Here is a 22642-nt window from a genome sequence, read left to right as displayed (position 1 = left end):
ATTATTATCATTATTATTAAATGTATACAGGTAAGGTTTAGCTTTGCATAAAACAGATAATAATAAAATGTAATATTTAACATTTGGTTTCTGTAAGTACACTGAAGTCATGGTGATGAGTGACGTGTTGAGCTGTCTCTATAAAAGCAGAGCCCACAGTTCTATATCCATTCTCCACCTGAGCGCTGACAGAAGCAGAACTCTTGTGAAGTGAAACTCTTCAACCTTGAAGCCAAGTGCTGCCTTGTTGCGAAGACTGTGACAACCCTCACTTAATAAAACAGCCTTTGACCTGTGGACATCTTCAGGAACCAGCTGTGGAAGTGGCAAAAATGGCCTCAACTGGTTTACGCCGTGAGAAACACCTGCTGACCTTAGGCATCTGCTGTTCGCTTGATAGACGCTATGGTAAAACACAGTAGACCACATTTAAGACGACCATTAACCATTACACCTGACTTACACGTGTTATTTTGGTGTCAAATTATTACAGACGATGGAATTTCACGAGTGTATATGTCACTGGTGGAAATGTATGAATATTAATGCAATGTTTGAGAAACACATCCCTTCTGAGGGGTTGCACAAGTTTCGTCCAGTTAACATTGAAAGTATAGGACAAAGATGGCGCCCGGCCATTTTTAAGAGATGCTAAAAGTTGTATATGTTCCACTCGCCATGGAGACGACGTCAAAAATCAGAACGATCCAGAGATCAACGTCTGACGTCGGTGTGCTCAACCTGGGGCCCCGCTTTTGTACGTGGATGGTTGAGTTTGCATGTTTTAATTTTGATTACAGCATCAAATTCACAAATCCAAGACCTGTACAAGTGCAAGTTTATTCATACCTGAGTGGAAACATGATCGTTCATTGAAAGAATTTATGACTTAATTGTCGGATCTGGATTTAAAGTTCTTCAGTCACCTGTAGATCGGTGCTGTTGAGTTTACACATTTGAAAATGAGAAAGGTTATATACATTACTTTGAAAAGTACAGAGCCCTCGGAGATTATATACTTTATCTAGTGCGCAGTGACCGATAATAGGCGGGTAAGTCATTATATTGCGCACATAAAATAACAACATCATCTCGGGACTTAGATGATATTGTTACCTATCGTCCGACCTTGATGTAACGAGGGAGGTAATAAATCATGGAAGTGTATGAGCCGTGAACACGATATGGTTTGTATTCATTTATAACAGTTTGAAGCAGTTACAACCTCCTTGAAACGTGAAGCTTAGTCCGTAATCACTCCTCAGTGTTTGCACAGCACACCAGTCAACTTAAATGCGCTACAAACGTACATTTTTGCTTTCACCTGCTTAAGGTCTTAATTGAAATAAAACCAACAAAAAATGTTGGAAACAATCTGTAACATTGAAGAGAAGCAGTGAAATTGAAGAATATTTAAATCCTTTTTATTCTTATTTCACTAGTACAGAATGCCAAAATGTAACAGCAGAGTTTGTTTGAAACTGTTTTAAAGTCAGAACTGCACAGTTATCTCCACATTTTAATCCAGACTTTTATTAGTCAGATCATGTCATGACTAATGTGACTAATGTTTTTTGTTTGGTTTTTTTCTTTCCATTTAGGTCGTCTGGTGAGGCCAATGCAAATCCTTCAGATAATCGCTACAAACCTGAGGAACCGTCCTCTGAGCAGATCAAACATCGACTCCATTTACGAGTCCATACCCAGCCTGTACCACAGCCTCGTGACAGGTTCTAAGGACTTCCCTTTAATCCCAGTGAAAGGATTGTACATCTCGCGCCTGATGTTCACGCCCTTTCCTCATAGCAGGCACAGCCAGAGGGAGAATGCCCCACCATCTCCTCTAACGGAAGAACCAGCAAGTCTGGTGGTGCCCACTGCAGGCTCCAGTTCTCCTCCTCCAAATATACTGACTCCAGTTCTTCCTGAGAAGACGGAGATAGAAGCGCTGAAGGCCGACCGCAGGAACTGTGTCCGCAGCTTGGAGTTTGATGGCAGCACTGTCACCAGAGTCATCTCCACTGTGTACCGCACTGAAAGCGCTGAGCTGACCAACTGCTGGAGAGTGACCGACTACACTGCAGACGGACACCTTCTCATGTCAGTCCTCTGTCGGTTTAATAAGGTGTCGACAAAGTGCGCAAAGACTCTGAAACAGGGGAAGCGGAAGGATACAGAGGAAGAGAGCAGCAGCAGCAGCAGCAGCCTGTCTCCACCAAAGAAGCGCTTGAGAGTGTGATGGGATGGTCCAACAATCCACCAGTTCTCATGCACCAACCAGGACTTTAAGCAGCTCCCAGAGGTTCTTTGGTGCTTTGACCACATTTGCACTGCTGCAGCTTTTGGTCTGTCCCTTGTGGCCTGTGCATCTGGCACGGCTAGAGAGCACCCAGGTAGCGTCTTGCACCGGGGCCCATGCAGACATGCTGCACCATGGATATGGTTGGCTGAGGAGTTATTATTGTACATTTGTAAATAGTTTGTTTCATCATGGTACACAGGTCAGTGTTTTTGGTGCGTCTCGCACCTTTCTTTATTTCTTTATGCTGGCCTGTGTCTGATATGGTGGAAAACATGAGGGAGCTGCCAGGAACTCTTGAGATAGGAGCTCCCTTGAAAGAAATTTTATTTTTTTTTTCCCCCCCAAACAGGATGAATTGGAAACACTAAATTGCCTGTGCCCTGTTCAGGGTTTAGCTCACCTCCTACCCAATATGTGTTGGGACAGACAGCAGTCTCCCTGAAGACTTGAACAGCAAAAGCACTTACGATGGATGTCTGTAAATAAAGTTGAATGTGTTTTCTTGAGCTAGAAGCACATGCAACTTTATTTAATGGAGCTGACTCATCATCACGAGCTTCAGATTCAAGTTTAAGCTAGGAATGAGAAGACCTATCAAAACACCTGCAGGGACAGAGTCAGAGCAAGAAAAACTACTGATCCACCAATGAGAGGCAGTTCAACAAGGAAGAACAGCCTGATAGAAGAGGCAGGAGAAGACAGGATCAGCAAGACAGGGGCCAGTGAAGATATTAACCCCACCTGCAATTTCTCCCAGCTATCCAGACCAGCCAGAGGTGGACAGAGTGGAAAACATGTACCTGTTCATCAAGGATCAAAATCTGGGACACCAAGATGTCTTTACTTATAAAGGATTTTGACTTTGATTTGAACCTCACCAAGAATGAACAAATTGGTAAGTATTCCTTGAAAAAGCATCTAAAGGTTAAAATATATTGTGTTTATAGTGTGGTAGCCCCTTCTACATACGTTTTCTTACATTTACTTTCATTGTAATAAAGGCTTGTAATGTCCATTTTGTGTTGACAGACTATGTCAAAGAGTAGTGACGTTTCTAAAGTTATGTTCCAAAATAATCAAAAATATCTGGAGGTATTAACTTTTATTGCCCCTTACCTGCCATTTGTCTTTTAACAAGAGGAGTCCAGATGAGACAAGGAAACAAGGAGACTGCATAAATTGTGAATTCTCTATATTTAAAAAAAAGATAAGTCTTCAGTTTCATCTATGTTATTTTAGGAATGCGAGAGGAGAAACAAGATAAAGACCAGAGGAGACAAGCAGAGGAGATGCCATGCACTGTGAACCCCCTCATTAAAAAAGATAAGTATGCAATTATTATAAATCATTATCAGAATTGTATATAACGATAAATTGTTCTTCTTTTTACATGATTTTGATGAAGTTATTATTTGTTATTTCGCCTTATTTGTCATGTGTCTTTTAGAGAGGAGAGAAGGGAGGAAGCAGCGTCCCCTGTAAACTCTCATTTAAAAAAAGATAAGTATAAATTTTATTCGTTGTTATTATCAGAATTCCTTTACAGATAAATAGTTCCTCTTGGGCTTAAGTTGTTTATTAACTATTACTTTCACTGTCTCCCATTTGTCTCTTAGAGTAAAGAGATGAGATGACACGAGGACAAACAAGACAAAGACCAGAGGAGACAAGCAGAGGAGATGCCATGCACTGTGAACCCCTTCATTAAAAAAGATAAGTATGCATTTATTATAAATTATTATCAGAATTGTATATAACGATAAATTGTTCCTCTTTTTACATAATTTTGATGAAGTTATTAATTGTTATTTCGCCTTATTTGTCATGTGTCTTTTAGAGAGGAGAGAAGGGAGGAGGCAGCGTGCCCTGTAAACTCTCATTTAAAAAAAGATAAGTATAAATTTTATTCGTTGTTATTATCAGAATTCCTTTACAGATAAATAGTTCCTCTTGGGCTTAAGTTGTTTATTAACTATTACTTTCACTGTCTCCCATTTGTCTCTTAGAGTAAAGAAATGAGATGACACGAGGACAAACAAGACAAAGACCAGAGGAGACAAGCAGAGGAGATGCCATGCACTGTGAACCCCTTCATTAAAAGAAATAAGTATGCATTTATTATAAATTATTATCAGAATTGTATATAACGATAAATTGTTCTTCTTTTTACATAATTTTGATTAATTTATCGACTTATTTCGCCTTAATTGTCATTTGTCTTTTAGAGAGGAGAGAAGGGAGGAGGCAGCATGCCCTGTAAGCAGGCAGGCTGAGTGAACCCTCTGATTTAAAAAGGTAAGTATAAATTTATTTCATGCTATTATTTAAAATTCATATATAGTTGAATACTTCTCCTGTTGGGTTGCTGAGGTTATTAACTGTTGTCCTCTTTGTCTGTCTTTATCCATTTCCAGTGAGGACAAGCGGCCCCAGACGTCCTCCTCATCTGCTGCAGCAGCAGCATCGTCAGTTTGCTGTCCTGAAGATCATCAGGACAAGTGGGATCCAAACTCATCTCCAGGGGAGACTGGGACCTGAATGCAGCCTTCGAAGGTTTAAAAAATGTGTAAATAATGAGAAAGAAAGAGAGACACAAAGTTTATGCATTATTTGATAAAAGTGCTTGCTAAATGTTTATGACCTGGTTTGACACTGAAAATGACGATATAGGAATTCCACAAAGAGCTCCTGAGTTGAGTAAGTGGTGTCAAAATGTTCCAACCTCATTGCCCGCATCAAAAAATAAAACAGGCGGAAATGATTTTATTCTGTTAAGTGGCTGCGTTCTTGAACACACTGTGTTTTTTTTACAGCACTAATATCATCTTAGCTGGATATTTTCTCAAAACTGAATGGAAAATGAAAGAATTATTTGCAAGACAATGTTGAAGCAAAATTGAAACTACACTAAACAGCGTTTTTAAATAAAAGTAAAATAGTGAAAAATGGCCCATGTCCCATGCCTGGTCCCAACAAGAACAAGTTGATGAAGGTATAAAAGTTATGATATATGAAAAACAACCAACTGGAAAAAGGGGGATCAAGTTTAAAGGTGCTCAGCCAAACTGTGTAACATTTACAGTATACAGGGTGTAAAATGATAATTTTATACCTTTTTAGGCTGATAATGAATCACTGTCACAGACCTTACATAAAGGCTAAAAAATATTTTTGCATTTTGTTCTGGGAAAATAGTTCCAACAAACAAAATGTGCTCTTGTTTCTTTGTCAGCTCTCTCTTCTGTTTACACAGTAATGCAGGGATACATCCATCCTTTCCTGCGAATCCCTTCTACGTGTGAGGAGTCTGAATTAGATGCAGGAATGGGAGCCTCCACCACTCATAGTGAAAACAGCTAATTACAGAATGTAAATACACTGAATAGCTGTTGCTGAAAAAAATGCAGAAAACAAGCTTTTATTTCCAGAAAATATGAAGGACTATAAATCCTTCACAGTAGCATTAGACAAGTTGTTACTACTGAAAATAAGCAATTAACCATTTCAGTTAAATATATTTTAAAATTATTATTATTATTATTAGATGTATACAGGTAAGGTTTAGCTTTGCATAAAACAGATAATAATAAAATGTAATATTTAACATTTGGTTTCTGTAAGTACACTGAAGTCATGGTGATGAGTGACGTGTTGAGCTGTCTCTATAAAAGCAGAGCCCACAATTCTATATCCATTCTCCACCTGAGCGCTGACAGAAGCAGAACTCTTGTGAAGTGAAACTCTTCAACCTTGAAGCCAAGTGCTGTCTTGTTGCGAAGACTGTGAAAACCCTCACTTAATAAAACAGCCTTTGACCTGTGGACATCTTCAGGAACCAGCTGTGGAAGTGGCAAAAATGGCCTCCACTGATTTACGCCGTGAGAAACACCTGCTGACCTTAGGCATCTGCTATTCGCTTGATAAACGCTATGGTAAAACACAGGAGGGATACAGAGGAGTCCAGATGAGACAAGGAAACAAGGAGACTGCATAAATTGTGAACCCTCTATTTGAAAAAACAAAAGATAAGTATTCATTTTGTTCTATGATATTACCAGAATTCCTGTACAGATGAAAAGTTCTTCTTGCTGCTGAAGTTGTTTATTAACTATTACCTTCTTAATACTATTACTGTTCTTCTGCCCCTAGTCTCGACTAGACAAGACAAGGGGCGAGGAGACAGGACGGCATGCACTGTGAACCCTCTCACCTAAAAACATAAGCATACATCAATAATACGTCATCATCAAATTTCTATTATCATAAATAATTCTTGTTTTCACATCATTTTCGATGAAGTTATTAAGTTTTATTTCCCCTTATCTGTCATGTATCTTTTAGAGAGGAGAGAAGGGAGGAGGCAGCATGCCCTGTAAACTCTCATTTTAAAAAAAGCTAAGTATACATTTATTCTTTGTTATTATCAGAATTTCTGTACAGATAAATAGTTCCTCTGGTGCTGCAGTTGTTTATTAACTATTGCCTTCTTAATACTATTAACTTCCTCCTGCCCCTTGTCTCGACTAGACAAAGTTTTTAATTCAAATAAAACCAACAAATGATGTTGGAAACAATCTGTAACATTGAAGAGAAGCAGTAAAATTGAAGAATATTTAAATCCTTTTTATTCTTATTTCACTAGTACAGAATGCCAAAATGTAACAGCAGAGTCTGTTTGAAACTGTTTTAAAGTCAGAACTGCACAGTTATCTCCACATTTTAATCCAGACTTTAATTAGTCGGATCATGTCATGACTAATGTGACTAATGTTTTTGTTTGGTTTTTTCTTTCCTTTTAGGTCGTCTGGTGAGGCCAACGCAAATCCTTCAGATAATCTCTACAAACCTGAGGAACCGTCCTCTGAGCAGATCAAACATCGACTCCATTTACGAGTCCATACCCAGCCTGTACCACAGCCTCGTGACAGGTTCTAAGGACTTCCCTTTAATCCCAGTGAAAGGATTGTACAGCTCGCGCCTGATGTTCACGCCCTTTCCTCATAGCAGGCAGAGCCAGAGGGAGAATACCCCACCATCTCCTCTAACGGAAGAACCAGTAGGTCTAATGGTGCCCACTGCAGGCTCCAGTTCTCCTCCTCCAAATATACTGACTACAGTTCTTCCTGAGAAGACAGAGATTGAAGCGCTGAAGGCCGACCGCAGGAACTGTGTCCGCAGCTTGGAGTTTGATGGCAGCACTGTCACCAGAGTCATCTCCACTGTGTACCGCACTGAAAGCGCTGAGCTGACCAACTGCTGGAGAGTGACCGACTACACTGCAGACGGACACCTTCTCATGTCAGTCCTCTGTCGGTTTACCAAGGTGTCGACAAAGTGCGCAAAGACTCCGAAACAGGGGAAGAGGAAGGATACAGAGGAAGAGAGCAGCAGCAGCAGCAGCAGCCTGTCTCCACCAAAGAAGCGCTTGAGAGTGTGATGGGATGGTCAGACAATCCACCAGTTCTCATGCACCAACCAGGACATTAAGCAGCTCCCAGAGGTTCTTTGGTGCTTTGACCACATTTGCACTGCTGCAGCTTTTGGTCTGTCCCTCGTGGCCTGTGCATCTGGCACGGCTAGAGAGCACCCAGGTAGCCTCTTGCACCGGGGCCCATGCAGACATGCTGCACCATGGATATGGTTGGCTGAGGAGTTATTATTGTACATTTGTAAATAGTTATTTTCATCATGGTACACAGGTCAGTGTTTTTGGTGCGTCTCGCACCTTTCTTTATTTCTTTATGCTGGCCTGTGTGTCTGATATGGTGGAAAACATGAGGGAGCTTCCAGGAACTCTTGAGATAGGAGCTCCCTTGAAAGAAAATTTTTTTTTTTCCCCCCCAAACAGGATGAATTGGAAACACTAAATTGCCTGTGCCCTGTTCAGGGTTTAGCTCACCTCCTACCCAATATGTGTTGGGACAGACAGCAGTCCCCCTGAAGACTTGAACAGCAAAAGCCCTTACGATGGATGTGTGTAAATAAAGTTGAATGTGTTTTCTTGAGCTAGAAGCACATGCAACTTGACTCATCATCACAAGCTTCAGATTCAAGTTTAAGATAGGAATGAGAAGACCTATCAAAACAGCTGCAGGGACAGAGTCAGAGCAAGAAATACTACTGATCCACCAATCAGAGGCAGTTCAACAAGGAAGAACAGCCTGATAGAAGAGGCAGGAAAAGACAGGATCAGCAAGACAGGGGCCAGTGAAGATATTAACCCCACCTACAATTTCTCCCAGCTATCCAGACCAGCCAGAGGTGGACAGAGTGGAAAACATGTACCTGTTCATTAAGGATCAAAATCTGTCATTTTACACCCTGTAGACATTTACAGTATACAAGGTTTAAATATGAGTTTTGACCTTTTTAGAATGATAATGAATCACTGCCACAGACCTTACATAAAAGCTAAAAAATAATTTTGTATTTTGTTCTGGGAAAAAAGTTTCAACAAACGAAATGTTCTCGTTTCTTTGTCAGCTCTCTCGTCTGTTTCAACTTACAAGCCAGGTTTATAAATTCAAATTGAATACATTTGAATATGTGATTGAAATGTAACTGTTAGTTTAATCACATTAAGTCAAGTAAATTCCACCAGGGTTAGAAGCTGAGACAGACACAACAGTTAATGCTACTCTACTAACCGAAGCAAAAAAGTCATATCCTGGTCTTGATTGTAATTTTGACCAAAGATGTGGTTACTGTGTTCTGGCTTTAGAGGGCAGCATAGTTGGATACCTCATCCAGATTCTTTTATTTAAAAAAAAAAAAGAAGCTTTGGCTGATGGATGATGTTACCCACCAGCTGGGTGAAACGGAATTTACATTAAACAAGATTTTCTCCTTGGCAATAAAATATAGAGTGGTACAGCCTCTTTTCGATCAATTCATGCGCCTGCATCATAATTTGCCTGACTCCTGTTTAAATGTTAGACGATGGTGGAGGCGGGGCCCTGCAGCTACCTCACCTGCTGTCACCCTTCCTTCAGTGGGGCAGGTGAATTATTGATAAAGTATGAGGAGACGGGGTTTGGTGTGAAGGCTGCCACACACACACCCTACCCTACCAAGACACACACAAACCCCCGCCTTAAAAAACCACTTAAGATGACACAATTGAATTGTACAGTTGAAAGTAGGCGTGAGCTTCTGGTGATCACATGGCAGGACAGCGGAGGAGTGGGTTCATGATTAAATAATTATTCACTGGTAGATGAATCAATTTAGTCTGAGAAAACTATAAATCCAATGAAACAGATCAAGACATAATTGATATTCTTTGGACAAAGTGCAGCAGTGAAGAGGTTTACAATTGAAGAACAAATGAGCAAAGACATCAGCCCGTAGTTTCAATAGGAGCCTATCATGACTCAAAGTCCAAAGGTAAAGGAAGTGCTAAAACATTCTATCTCAGTAGATTCATATTCTGGAAAATGTTCAGGCACAAACAAGGACTAAAAACAGCCTTTCCAGAGCATCTTGCTTGTACTTCATGTAGGATCTTTGGCCATGATACAACGAAAAATGTAAACCATTTGGAAATCAATAATGGAGAAAATCTGTATATGACAGAAGAAAATCAGAATGTTAAACATGTTATTTCTGTGGTTTGTTTAGTGATGTTTAATGATATTTATTTTGGAGTACACTACAACCATTAACAATACAGTTTTCCAAGAAGATAAAGGGGTTTTGCAAGGAAAAAAAAGGTTTTTCTTGATTATTACTACATGAAAAAGGTAGCAAATAAAGTAGAAATGTTTATTTTTCCCAAAACCCAATAGACACTGCCCCCCCTCAGCACCACCACCTAAATTAATGAACTCAGAAATAAACAGAAAGGGAGGTATACAGACAAACCTAATAATAATTAAGACCACAAAAGTACAACAAAATAGGAGAATTAAATGTGGACTCTTAAACATTAGATCGCTCCCATCTAAAGCTGTATTATTAAATCTAATGGAGGACTCCTATGCTAACTGTAGTCCCTCCGAACTGTTTCTACTTGTTGGTAGTGCTGCTGGCTCAATGAGAATTACACTCAACTCTATTGCCCCCATGGTTTAACTCCCAAACCCGCATATTAAAGCATAGTACGCGAAAACTTGAAAGGAACTGGACGAATCCTGCTTAGCCTGGCATGATAGTCTTAAAACATATAAGTAAGGCTCTCTGTAATGCCAGAGCAGCCTATTACTCATCTTTAATGGAGGAAAATAAAAAACAACCCTAGGTTTCTTTTCAGCACTGTAGCCAGGCTGAGAGAGAGTCATAGCTCTATTGCTGAATGTATTCCTACCGCTCTCAGTAGTGACGATTTCATGAAATTCTTTAATGATAAAATTCTAACTATTAGAGACAAATTTCACCACCTCCTGCCCCCTCAACCGGCATGGATTTATCTTCAAACACAGGAACCTTAGAAACAGCTTTAAAACCCGATACATACTTAGACAGTTTCTCTCCCATCGACCTTCGCCAACCACCTTCAACAACGTCTTCATCTAAACCATCAACCTCTTAGACCCCTTTCCCAACTAAGGAAGTTTTACCTCTAGTTGGCACCTCTTTACTAGATATAATCAATCTGTCTTTATTAACTAGCTATGTACTGCAGTCCTTTAAAGTAGCTGTAATTAAACCTTAACCTTGTCAATAATTAGGCCTAGGTTGCCAGGTGACTTCTCATGATGCCCCGAGCTCCTCTCTCCTCCTCCCTCTCCATCTTTACACATTCATATCCCATCAATGCTCGTTACTAACTTGACTTCTTCTCTCCTGTAGATTTGTCCATTCTCATCGCTCTCCTCCTCTCTCCTGCTCAACACGCACTGCTTCAATTATCATTATTATTTTTATATGTAGTCTGATTATTATTATTATTATCATTATTATTAGTCTTATTATTATGATACAGCTGTATTAGGAACGTGGATTGTGCCATGTTCTCTTTCCTCCTGCTCTCTCTCTCTCTCTCTGGGTCTCTGTAAATACAACTATAAACGGTCTATACCTGCTCTATATGAAAGGTGCCCTGAGATAACTTCTGGTATGATGTGGGGCTATATAAATAATTTGAATTTATTTTCCCTTAAAGTTTTTCAAAAGTTGGGGTGGTCAAAATGGAGTCAGAGGTGGGCAAGACATTTAGACCCAGTATGGGTCAAGACTCAAAATCACTGGAACCTACGATTCCCATAATGCTACTTAATTACTTTTTCTGTTAGATCCTCCATAACTGGCCAATGCCCCTTTAAACTCTGTTAAACACCAGTTTCTGAGGCAGTTGTTGGTCAGCTTGCATCTGACAAAACAAAATAAATAATTTCTCCCCCTGATACACAGGCTAGGATCCTGAGACACCAGGACATTAAGCAGCTCCCAGAGGTTCTTTGGTGCTTTGACCACATTTGCACTGCTGCAGCTTTTGGTCTGTCCCTTGTGGCCTGTGCATCTGGCACGGCTAGAGAGCACCCAGGTAGCGTCTTGCACCGGGGCCCATGCAGACATGCTGCACCATGAATATGGTTGGCTGAGGAGTTATTATTGTGGATTTGTAAATAGTTTGTTTCATCCTGGTACACAGGTCAGTGTTTTTGGTGCGTCTCACACCTTTCTTTATTTCTTTATGCTGGCCTGTGTGTCTGGTATGGTGGAAAGCATGAGGGAGCTGCCAAGAACTTTTGAGATAGGGGCTCTCTTGAAAGAGATCCCCCCCCCAAACAGGATGAATTGGAAACACTAAATTGCCTGTGCCCTGTTCAGGGTTTACCTCACCTCCTACCCAATATGTGTTGGGACAGACAGCAGTCTCCCTGAAGACTTGAACAGCAAAAGCACTTACGATGGATGTCTGAAAATAAAGTTGAATGTGTTTTCTTGAGCTAGAAGCACATGCAACTTGACTCATCATCACAAGCTTCAGATTCAAGTTTAAGATAGGAATGAGAAGACCTATTAAAACAGCTGCAGGGACAGAGTCAGAGCAAGAAATACTACTGATCCACCAATCAGAGGCAGTTCAACAAGGAAGAACAGCCTGATAGAAGAGGCAGGAAAAGACAGGATCAGCAAGACAGGGGCCAGTGAAGATATTAACCCCACCTACAATTTCTCCCAGCTATCCAGACCAGCCAGAGGTGGACAGAGTGGAAAACATGTACCTGTTCATCAAGGATAAGAATCTGGGACACCAAGATGTCTTTACTTATAAAGGATTTTGACTTTGATTTGAAACCTCACCAAGAATGAAGAAATTGGTAAGTATTCCTTGAAAAAGCATCTAAAAGTTAAAATATATTGTGTTTATAGTGTGGTAGCCCCTTCTACATACATTTTCTTACATTTACTTTCAGCTCTCTCGTCTGTTTCAACTTACAAGCCAGGTTCATAAATTCAAATTGAATACATTTGAATATATGATTGAAATGTAACTGTTAGTTTAATCACATTAAGTCAAGTAAATTCCACCAGGGTTAGAAGCTGAGACAGACACAACAGTTAATGCTACTCTACTAACCGAAGCAAAAAAGTCATATCCTGGTCTTGATTGTAATTTTGACCAAAGATGTGGTTACTGTGTTCTGGCTTTAGAGGGCAGCATAGTTGGATACCTCATCCAGATTCTTTTATTTAAAAAAAAAAAAGCTTTGGCTGATGGATGATGTTACCCACCAGCTGGGTGAAACGGAATTTACATTAAACAAGATTTTCTCCTTGGCAATAAAATATAGAGTGGTACAGCCTCTTGTCGATCAATTCATGCGCCTGCATCATAATTTGCCTGACTCCTGTTTAAATGTTAGACGATGGTGGAGGCGGGCCCCCCTGCAGCTACCTCACCTGCTGTCACCCTTCCTTCAGTGGGGCAGGTGAATTATTGATAAAGTATGAGGAGAAGGGGTTTGGTGTGAAGGCTGCCACACACACACTCCTACCCTACCAAGACACACACAAACCCCCGCCTCTTAAAACCACTTAAGATGACACAATTGAATTGTACAGTTGAAAGTAGGCGTGAGCTTCTGGTGATCACATGGCAGGACAGCGGAGGAGTGGGTTCATGATTAAATAATTATTCACTGGTAGATGAATCAATTTAGTCTGAGAAAACTATAAATCCAATGAAACAGATCAAGACATAATTGATATTCTTTGGACAAAGTGCAGCAGTGAAGAGGTTTACAATTGAAGAACAAATGAGCAAAGACATCAGCCCGTAGTTTCAATAGGAGCCTATCATGACTCAAAGTCCAAAGGTAAAGGAAGTGCTAAAAACATTCTATCTCAGTAGATTCATATTCTGGAAAATGTTCAGGCACAAACAAGGACTAAAACAGCCTTTCCAGAGCATCTTGCTTGTACTTCATGTAGGATCTTTGGCCATGATACAACGAAAAATGTAAACCATTTGGAAATCAATAATGGAGAAAATCTGTATATGACAGAAGAAAATCAGAATGTTAAACATGTTATTTCTGTGGTTTGTTTAGTGATGTTTAATGATATTTATTTTGGAGTACACTACAACCATTAACAATACAGTTTTCCAAGAAGATAAAGGGGTTTTGCAAGGAAAAAAAAGGTTTTTCTTGATTATAACTACATGAAAAAGGTAGCAAATAAAGTAGAAATGTTTATTTTTCCCAAAACCCAATAGACACTGCCCCCCCCTCAGCACCACCACCTAAATTAATGAACTCAGAAATAAACAGAAAGGGAGGTATACAGACAAACCTAATAAAAATTAAGACCACAAAAGTACAACAAAATAGGAGAATTAAATGTGATTAAATCGCTCCCATCTAAAGCTGTATTATTAAATCTAATGGAGGACTCCTATGCTAACTGTAGTCCCTCCGAACTGTTTCTACTTGTTAGTAGTGCTGCTGGCTCAATGAGAATTACACTCAACTCTATTGCCCCCATGGTTTAACTCCCAAACCCGCATATTAAAGCATAGTACGCGAAAACTTGAAAGGAACTGGACGAATCCTGCTTAGCCTGGCATGATAGTCTTAAAACATATAAGTAAGGCCCTCTGTAATGCCAGAGCAGCCAATTACTCATCTTTAATGGAGGAAAATAAAAAACAACCCTAGGTTTCTTTTCAGCACTGTAGCCAGGCTGAGAGAGAGTCATAGCTCTATTGCTGAATGTATTCCTACCGCTCTCAGTAGTGACGATTTCATGAAATTCTTTAATGATAAAATTCTAACTATTAGAGACAAAATTCACCACCTCCTGCCCCCTCAACCGGCATGGATTTATCTTCAAACACAGGAACCTTAGAAACAGCTTTAAAACCCGATACAGACAGTTTCTCTCCCATCGACCTTCGCCAACCACCTTCAACAACGTCTTCATCTAAACCATCAACCTCTTAGACCCCTTCCCAACTAAGGAAGTTTTACCTCTAGTTAGCACCTCTTTACTAGATATAATCAACCTGTCTTTATTAACTAGCTATGTACTGCAGTCCTTTAAAGTAGCTGTAATTAAACCTTAACCTTGTCATTAATTAGGCCTAGGTTGCCAGGTGACTTCCCATGATGCCCCGAGCTCCTCTCTCTCCTCCTCCCTCTCCATCTTTACACATTCATATCCCATCAATGCTCGTTACTAACTTGACCTCTTCTCTCTCCTGTAGATTTGTCCATTCTCATCTCTCTCCTCTCTCCTGCTCAACACGCACTGCTTCAATTATCATTATTATTTTTATATGTAGTCTGATTATTATTATTATTATCATTATTATTAGCCTTATTATTATGATACAGCTGTATTAGGAACGTGGATTGTGCCATGTTCTCTTTCCTCCTGCTCTCTCTCTTTCTCTCTCTCTCTCTCTCTGGGTCTCTGTAAATACAACTATAAACGGTCTATACCTGCTCTATATGAAAGGTGCCCTGAGATAACTTCTGGTATGATATGGGGCTATATAAATAATTTGAATTTATTTTCCCTTAAAGTTTTTCAAAAGTTGGGGTGGTCAAAATGGAGTCAGAGGTGGGCAAGACATTTAGACCCAGTATGGGTCAAGCCTCAAAATCACTGGAACCTACGATTCCCATAATGCTACTTAATTACTTTTTCTGTTAGATCCTCCATAACTGGTCAATGCCCCTTTAAACTCTGTTAAACACCAGTTTCTGAGGCAGTTGTTGGTCAGCTTGCATCTGACAAAACAAAATAAATAATTTCTCCCCCTGATGCACAGGCTAGGATCCTGAGGCAGCTGTTAACGAAGCAACCATGGCCTACGAGAACGGATGTGTACAAACACATATAGAGACGTTTAGACACACACACACACGCACACGCCAGCTATGATCACTTCAGCTTTCATATGGTCATCCACTCTTTAAAAAACATTCCCACTTACAAACGGGGGGGGGGCAAGAATTAAGACAACAGGCTTATGAACTACACTGTCAACAGGTCTCACTACTTTAAGAGGGGGACTCTCAACAACACAAGGAGACAGAGCAAACAATGGCAGGGAATCGCGTGACATTGACGTTTTATGTGCTGTGACAGCATTGGATCTTGTCATTTTATGACAGCATATGGGTGTGCAGTAGGCTTATCTGAGAGTTTCCTACACACCTTTAAACTTTCAATCTCCTTAGACTTTAATTTGTTTTTACCCAATTTAAAGGAATAGTCTGATATTTTGGGAGCTTAGCATAAAGGGAAACAGCTAGTCTGCGTATACCCAAGTCTGCCTACCAGTACATCTACAGCTCACTAATCCTAATGACACGTTACATCTTGTTCCTTTAATTCGTGCAAAACTGTCATTTGGCCAGGAGTTATGAGCCAGTCCATTTCTTGGCCATTCTCCTGTAAAACGGAAAATGGTATTTTTTTTTTTTTTTACACATAGGTTTTTGTACGGTTTGAACAAATAAGATGTGTTATTAGAATTAGTGAACTTTAGAGGTGCCGGTAGGCAGATTTTGTTATCATTGGACAGATCCAGGCTAGCTGCTTCCCTGGATTTCCAGTCATTAAGCTACGCTACGCTAACTAGCTCATGCTACATATTTAGCATACAGACATCAGAGTAGTATCGATCTTCTCACCTCACAACAAGAACGCAAATATGCGTATTTCCTAAAATGTCAGACTATTCCTGTAAAGACTTTGGTTGGTATTAAATATTATGTACAGTGATGATATTACTCATGTCACACAAAAACTAAATTGCATGAAATGTGTAGGCCTATTTGTAGGCTAGTTGAATAAAGCAAAAGTATTTATGTGACTGGTAAACAAAGCTTTTGTGCTATTTCCACCTGTTCAGTAGATGTAAAGTGATCAAATTTATTTCCATATACAATACGGTAAAATTTTCAGACCTGGATAATAAGCCACTGTATGTGTGTGTTTAAGCATTTGATCCAGTCATACCAAAAAAAAAAAAGAAAAAAACTTACGACAAACTACAGGCTGATCTGAAGGATAGAACACATAATAAAAAATGTTTAAAACAGACAACATTGAATCTCAATGAAACAAATAAAAGACATGATATGATTGGACCCTGAGATCCCGCTTAACCCCCTCCCATTAGGTCTAATCCCCTTCCCTCGAAAAAATTACACAAGAGAGAAAAGAAAAGACAACAACAACAACTACTACAACAACAACATCAAAAAAGGACGGGAAAAAGTGTCCGTCACTAAATCTTCAAAGGTCATCTTCATTCACACAGATTTTTTTAATCAAGTTTTTTTTATATGGTATATACTTTTTTAGCGTCAATAGCTTCATCTTTAACAGTTAAACGATAAAAGATCTGGCAATGAGAAGGGAGGATGGAGGGTTTACACACAACTCGACACACAAATGAGCATCTAAAGAGAATGAGATAATGGTGGTGTGATGATGAGTGGAAGGGAAGTAAAACATCTCCCAGAAGAAGACGTTAGCTAGTGGCCAATGGCATGAGTAGCTCCACAGAGTTAGAGTTAATGTTATTATTATTGTTGTCAAGCGTGAATAAATAAAAGGACTGCCATAAGCGCTTGGACCCCCCCAACCCCAACCCCTTTCTTCTTCAGGCTCGGACACTGAAAATAATGATACAAAAACTCCACAAAGAGCTCATGAGTTGAGTAAGTTGTGTCCAAATGTACCAACCTCATTTCCCACATCAAAAAATAAACCAGACGGTTTACTATTACCTTCCTTCTGCCCCTTGTCTCGACTAGACGAGACAGCATCCGCTTTGAACCCTCTCAACTAAAAAGATAACTATGCATTTATTGTATGTCCTCATCAAAATGTATATAATGATAAATAATTTTTCTTTTTACATAATTTTGATGAAATTATTTAATGTTATTTCCCCTTATCTGTCATTTGTCTTCTAGAAGGACGAGAGGAGTTGAAGGAAGATGGAAACAGCAGGCTGAGTGAACCTTCTGATTTAAAAAGATTTTACGAGTATACATTTATTTCAGGCTATTATTTAAAATTCATATATAGTTGAATACTTCACCTGTTGGGTTGCTGAGGTTATTAACTGGTATCCTCTTTGTCTGTCTTTATCCATTTCCAGTGAGGACAAGCGGCCCTAGATGTCCACCTCATCTGCTGCAGCAGCAGCATCATCAGAGACCGTTTGCTGTCCTGAAGATCATCAGGACAAGTGGGATTCAAACTCATTTCCAGGGGAGATTGGGACCTGAATACAGCCTTCAAAGGTTTAAAAAATGTGTAATTAATGAGAAAGAAAGAAAGACACAAAGTTTATGCATTATTTGATAAAAGTGCTTGCTAAATGTTTATGACCTGGTTTGACACTGAAAATGATGATATAGGAATTCCTCAAAGAGCTCCTGAGTTGAGTAAGTGGTGTCAAAATGTACCAACCTCATTGCCTACATCAGTAAACCAGACGGAAATGATTTTATTCTGTTAAGTGGCTGCGTTCTTGAACACACTGTGTTTTTTTTACAGCACTAATATCATCTCAGCTGGATATTTTCTCAAAACTGAATGGAAAATAAAAGAATTATTTGCAAGACTAAAACTACATTAAACAGCGTTTTTAAATAAAAGTAAAATAGTGACAAACTGGCAACTTGTTTATGTGTCCCATGCCTGGTCCCAACAAGAACAAGTTGATGAAGGTATAAAAGTTATGATATATGAAAAACAAACAACTGGAAAAAAGGGGGATCAAGTTTAAAGGTGCTCAGCCAAACTGTGTAACATTTACAGTATACAGGGTGTAAAATGATAATTTTATACCTTTTTAGGCTGATAATGAATCACTGTTACAGACCTTACATAAAAGCTAAAAAATATTTTTGTATTTTGTTCTGGGAAAATAGTTTCAACAAACAAAATGCGCTCTTGTTTCTTTGTCAGCTCTCTCTTCTGTTTACACAGTAACGCAGGAATCCATCCATCCTTTCCTGCGAATCCCTTCTACGTGTGAGGAGTCTGAATTAGATGCAGGAATGGGAGCCTCCACCACTCATATAGTGAAAACATTCAGTTACAGAATGTAAATACACTGAATATCTGTTGCTGAAAAAATGCAGAAAACAAGCTTTTATTTCCTGAAAATATGAAGGACTATAAATCCTTCACAGTAACATTAGACAAGTTGTTACTACTGAAAATAAGCAATTAACCATTTCAGTTAAATATATTTTAAAATGATGATGATTATTATTATTATTATATATTATTATCATATATTATTATATCATATATTATATTTGTAATGGGAAATGTTTTATTTCTTTTTTTATTCATTGCTACTTATCATTGATTAAACCTGTTGAACTATGTTCTTTTAATGTAAAGGGATGCTATGTTCTCTGAACTTAGGATTGTTTGAATGAACCGTATATACTGATTATAACAAATAAATGCTGGTCTGAACCGGCTGTACATTTGTGCAGATTCGAGGACAGAGTGTGGAATTTAACCTGTTTATTCGTGCTGACGACAACGGCTACGTGACCATCACTGTATATAAGGATTTGTCTTATAGTTGGCACGTGTGCAGACTCTGAAACCTCAGTGGTGGAAAGAGTGCTGCACCCTATTCGGCCGAATAGATAGACTCTTGTCTCTGTCTGATGATCATTGCTGAATACTGATGGTTGTTCTCTTTAATTCGACTTGATATTCTGTAATAAATCATTTTAATCTTCATAGACTTATTGTTGTTCTTTGTTACTCACCTAAAGGCCTTTCTACCCTAACAATATTATTATTATTATTATTATTATTATTATTATTATTATTATTAAATGTATACAGGTAACGTTTAGCTTTGCATAAAACAGATAATAAGAAAATTTTTAATTTGGTTTCTGTAAGTACACTGAATATCTGTTGCTGAAAAAAATGCAGAAAACAAGCTTTTATTTCCTGAAAATATGAAGGACTATAAATCCTTCACAGTAACATTAGACAAGTTGTTACTACTGAAAATAAGCAATTAACCATTTCAGTTAAATATATTTTAAAATTATTATCATTATTATTAAATGTATACAGGTAAGGTTTAGCTTTGCATAAAACAGATAATAATAAAATGTAATATTTAACATTTGGTTTCTGTAAGTACACTGAAGTCATGGTGATGAGTGACGTGTTGAGCTGTCTCTATAAAAGCAGAGCCCACAGTTCTATATCCATTCTCCACCTGAGCGCTGACAGAAGCAGAACTCTTGTGAAGTGAAACTCTTCAACCTTGAAGCCAAGTGCTGCCTTGTTGCGAAGACTGTGACAACCCTCACTTAATAAAACAGCCTTTGACCTGTGGACATCTTCAGGAACCAGCTGTGGAAGTGGCAAAATGGCCTCAACTGGTTTACGCCGTGAGAAACACCTGCTGACCTTAGGCATCTGCTGTTCGCTTGATAGACGCTATGGTAAAACACAGTAGACCACATTTAAGACGACCATTAACCATTACACCTGACTTACACGTGTTATTTTGGTGTCAAATTATTACAGACGATGGAATTTCACGAGTGTATATGTCACTGGTGGAAATGTATGAATATTAATGCAATGTTTGAGAAACACATCCCTTCTGAGGGGTTGCACAAGTTTCGTCCAGTTAACATTGAAAGTATAGGACAAAGATGGCGCCCGGGCCATTTTTTAAGAGATGCTAAAAGTTGTATATGTTCCACTCGCCATGGAGACGACGTCAAAAATCAGAACGATCCAGAGATCAACGTCTGACGTCGGTGTGCTCAACCTGGGGCCCCGCTTCTTGTACGTGGATGGTTGAGTTTGCATGTTTTAATTTTGATTACAGCATCAAATTCACAAATCCAAGACCTGTACAAGTGCAAGTTTATTCATACCTGAGTGGAAACATGATCGTTCATTGAAAGAATTTATGACTTAATTGTCGGATCTGGATTTAAAGTTCTTCAGTCACCTGTAGATCGGTGCTGTTGAGTTTACACATTTGAAAATGAGAAAGGTTATATACATTACTTTGAAAAGTACAGAGCCCTCGGAGATTATATACTTTATCTAGTGCGCAGTGACCGATAATAGGCGGGTAAGTCATTATATTGCGCACATAAAATAACAACATCATCTCGGGACTTAGATGATATTGTTACCTATCGTCCGACCTTGATGTAACGAGGGAGGTAATAAATCATGGAAGTGTATGAGCCGTGAACACGATATGGTTTGTATTCATTTATAACAGTTTGAAGCAGTTACAACCTCCTTGAAACGTGAAGCTTAGTCCGTAATCACTCCTCAGTGTTTGCACAGCACACCAGTCAACTTAAATGCGCTACAAACGTACATTTTTGCTTTCACCTGCTTAAGGTCTTAATTGAAATAAAACCAACAAAAAATGTTGGAAACAATCTGTAACATTGAAGAGAAGCAGTGAAATTGAAGAATATTTAAATCCTTTTTATTCTTATTTCACTAGTACAGAATGCCAAAATGTAACAGCAGAGTTTGTTTGAAACTGTTTTAAAGTCAGAACTGCACAGTTATCTCCACATTTTAATCCAGACTTTTATTAGTCAGATCATGTCATGACTAATGTGACTAATGTTTTTTGTTTGGTTTTTTTCTTTCCATTTAGGTCATCTGGTGAGGCCAATGCAAATCCTTCAGATAATCGCTACAAACCTGAGGAACCGTCCTCTGAGCAGATCAAACATCGACTCCATTTACGAGTCCATACCCAGCCTGTACCACAGCCTCGTGACAGGTTCTAAGGACTTCCCTTTAATCCCAGTGAAAGGATTGTACATCTCGCGCCTGATGTTCACGCCCTTTCCTCATAGCAGGCACAGCCAGAGGGAGAATGCCCCACCATCTCCTCTAACCGAAGAACCAGCAAGTCTGGTGGTGCCCACTGCAGGCTCCAGTTCTCCTCCTCCAAATATACTGACTCCAGTTCTTCCTGAGAAGACGGAGATAGAAGCGCTGAAGGCCGACCGCAGGAACTGTGTCCGCAGCTTGGAGTTTGATGGCAGCACTGTCACCAGAGTCATCTCCACTGTGTACCGCACTGAAAGCGCTGAGCTGACCAACTGCTGGAGAGTGACCGACTACACTGCAGACGGACACCTTCTCATGTCAGTCCTCTGTCGGTTTAATAAGGTGTCGACAAAGTGCGCAAAGACTCTGAAACAGGGGAAGCGGAAGGATACAGAGGAAGAGAGCAGCAGCAGCAGCAGCCTGTCTCCACCAAAGAAGCGCTTGAGAGTGTGATGGGATGGTCCAACAATCCACCAGTTCTCATGCACCAACCAGGACTTTAAGCAGCTCCCAGAGGTTCTTTGGTGCTTTGACCACATTTGCACTGCTGCAGCTTTTGGTCTGTCCCTTGTGGCCTGTGCATCTGGCACGGCTAGAGAGCACCCAGGTAGCGTCTTGCACCGGGGCCCATGCAGACATGCTGCACCATGGATATGGTTGGCTGAGGAGTTATTATTGTACATTTGTAAATAGTTTGTTTCATCATGGTACACAGGTCAGTGTTTTTGGTGCGTCTCGCACCTTTCTTTATTTCTTTATGCTGGCCTGTGTCTGATATGGTGGAAAACATGAGGGAGCTGCCAGGAACTCTTGAGATAGGAGCTCCCTTGAAAGAAATTTTATTTTTTTTTTCCCCCCCAAACAGGATGAATTGGAAACACTAAATTGCCTGTGCCCTGTTCAGGGTTTAGCTCACCTCCTACCCAATATGTGTTGGGACAGACAGCAGTCTCCCTGAAGACTTGAACAGCAAAAGCACTTACGATGGATGTCTGTAAATAAAGTTGAATGTGTTTTCTTGAGCTAGAAGCACATGCAACTTTATTTAAT

The 22642-nt window shown here is 39.5% G+C and overlaps 1 protein-coding gene and 1 long non-coding RNA gene across 4 annotated transcripts; both read left to right on the top strand.

Annotated features, from left to right (window-relative positions):
- Window positions 1–195: 195 nt before the first annotated feature.
- Window positions 196–5444, top strand: LOC120787198. 2 transcript variants are annotated; one of them, XR_005706877.1, is made up of 7 exons: window positions 196–408; window positions 1602–3197; window positions 3542–3629; window positions 3750–4019; window positions 4140–4409; window positions 4528–4597; window positions 4717–5444. XR_005706877.1 is itself a non-coding variant. In XM_040122893.1 (6 exons), exons 1-2 carry the CDS (start codon window positions 333–335, stop codon window positions 2237–2239), a joined length of 714 nt encoding a protein of 237 aa, XP_039978827.1. In that variant the 5' UTR covers window positions 196–332; the 3' UTR covers window positions 2240–3197; window positions 3542–3629; window positions 3750–4409; window positions 4528–4597; window positions 4717–5444. The 2 variants fall into 2 exon arrangements, 1 of the variants encoding a protein (XP_039978827.1); XM_040122893.1 differs by having other exon boundaries at window positions 3750–4409.
- A 6700-nt stretch (window positions 5445–12144) lies between these two features.
- On the top strand, window positions 12145–18795 carry LOC120787201. Of its 2 annotated transcripts, XR_005706882.1 has the most exons (4): window positions 12145–12567; window positions 17689–17761; window positions 17877–18021; window positions 18713–18795. It is a non-coding gene; the product is annotated as an uncharacterized LOC120787201 (long non-coding RNA). The 2 variants fall into 2 exon arrangements; XR_005706881.1 differs by lacking the exon at window positions 18713–18795 and having other exon boundaries at window positions 17877–18618.
- Window positions 18796–22642: the final 3847 nt, after the last annotated feature.

The sequence above is a fragment of the Xiphias gladius genome, unplaced genomic scaffold (genome assembly GCF_016859285.1).
Source record: "Xiphias gladius isolate SHS-SW01 ecotype Sanya breed wild unplaced genomic scaffold, ASM1685928v1 HiC_scaffold_126, whole genome shotgun sequence".
Classification (NCBI taxonomy): domain Eukaryota; kingdom Metazoa; phylum Chordata; class Actinopteri; order Istiophoriformes; family Xiphiidae; genus Xiphias; species Xiphias gladius.
This window is presented reverse-complemented; position numbering and strand designations above follow the sequence as displayed.

Bases quoted from the DNA above. Each gene is read 5' to 3' on its own strand.
- LOC120787198 (XM_040122893.1), top strand. From the start codon at position 333: ATGGCCTCAACTGGTTTACGCCGTGAGAAACACCTGCTGACCTTAGGC. The intron at 409-1,601 runs GTAAAACACAGT...CTTTCCATTTAG, and splicing joins TTCGCTTGATAGACGCTATG to GTCGTCTGGTGAGGCCAATG.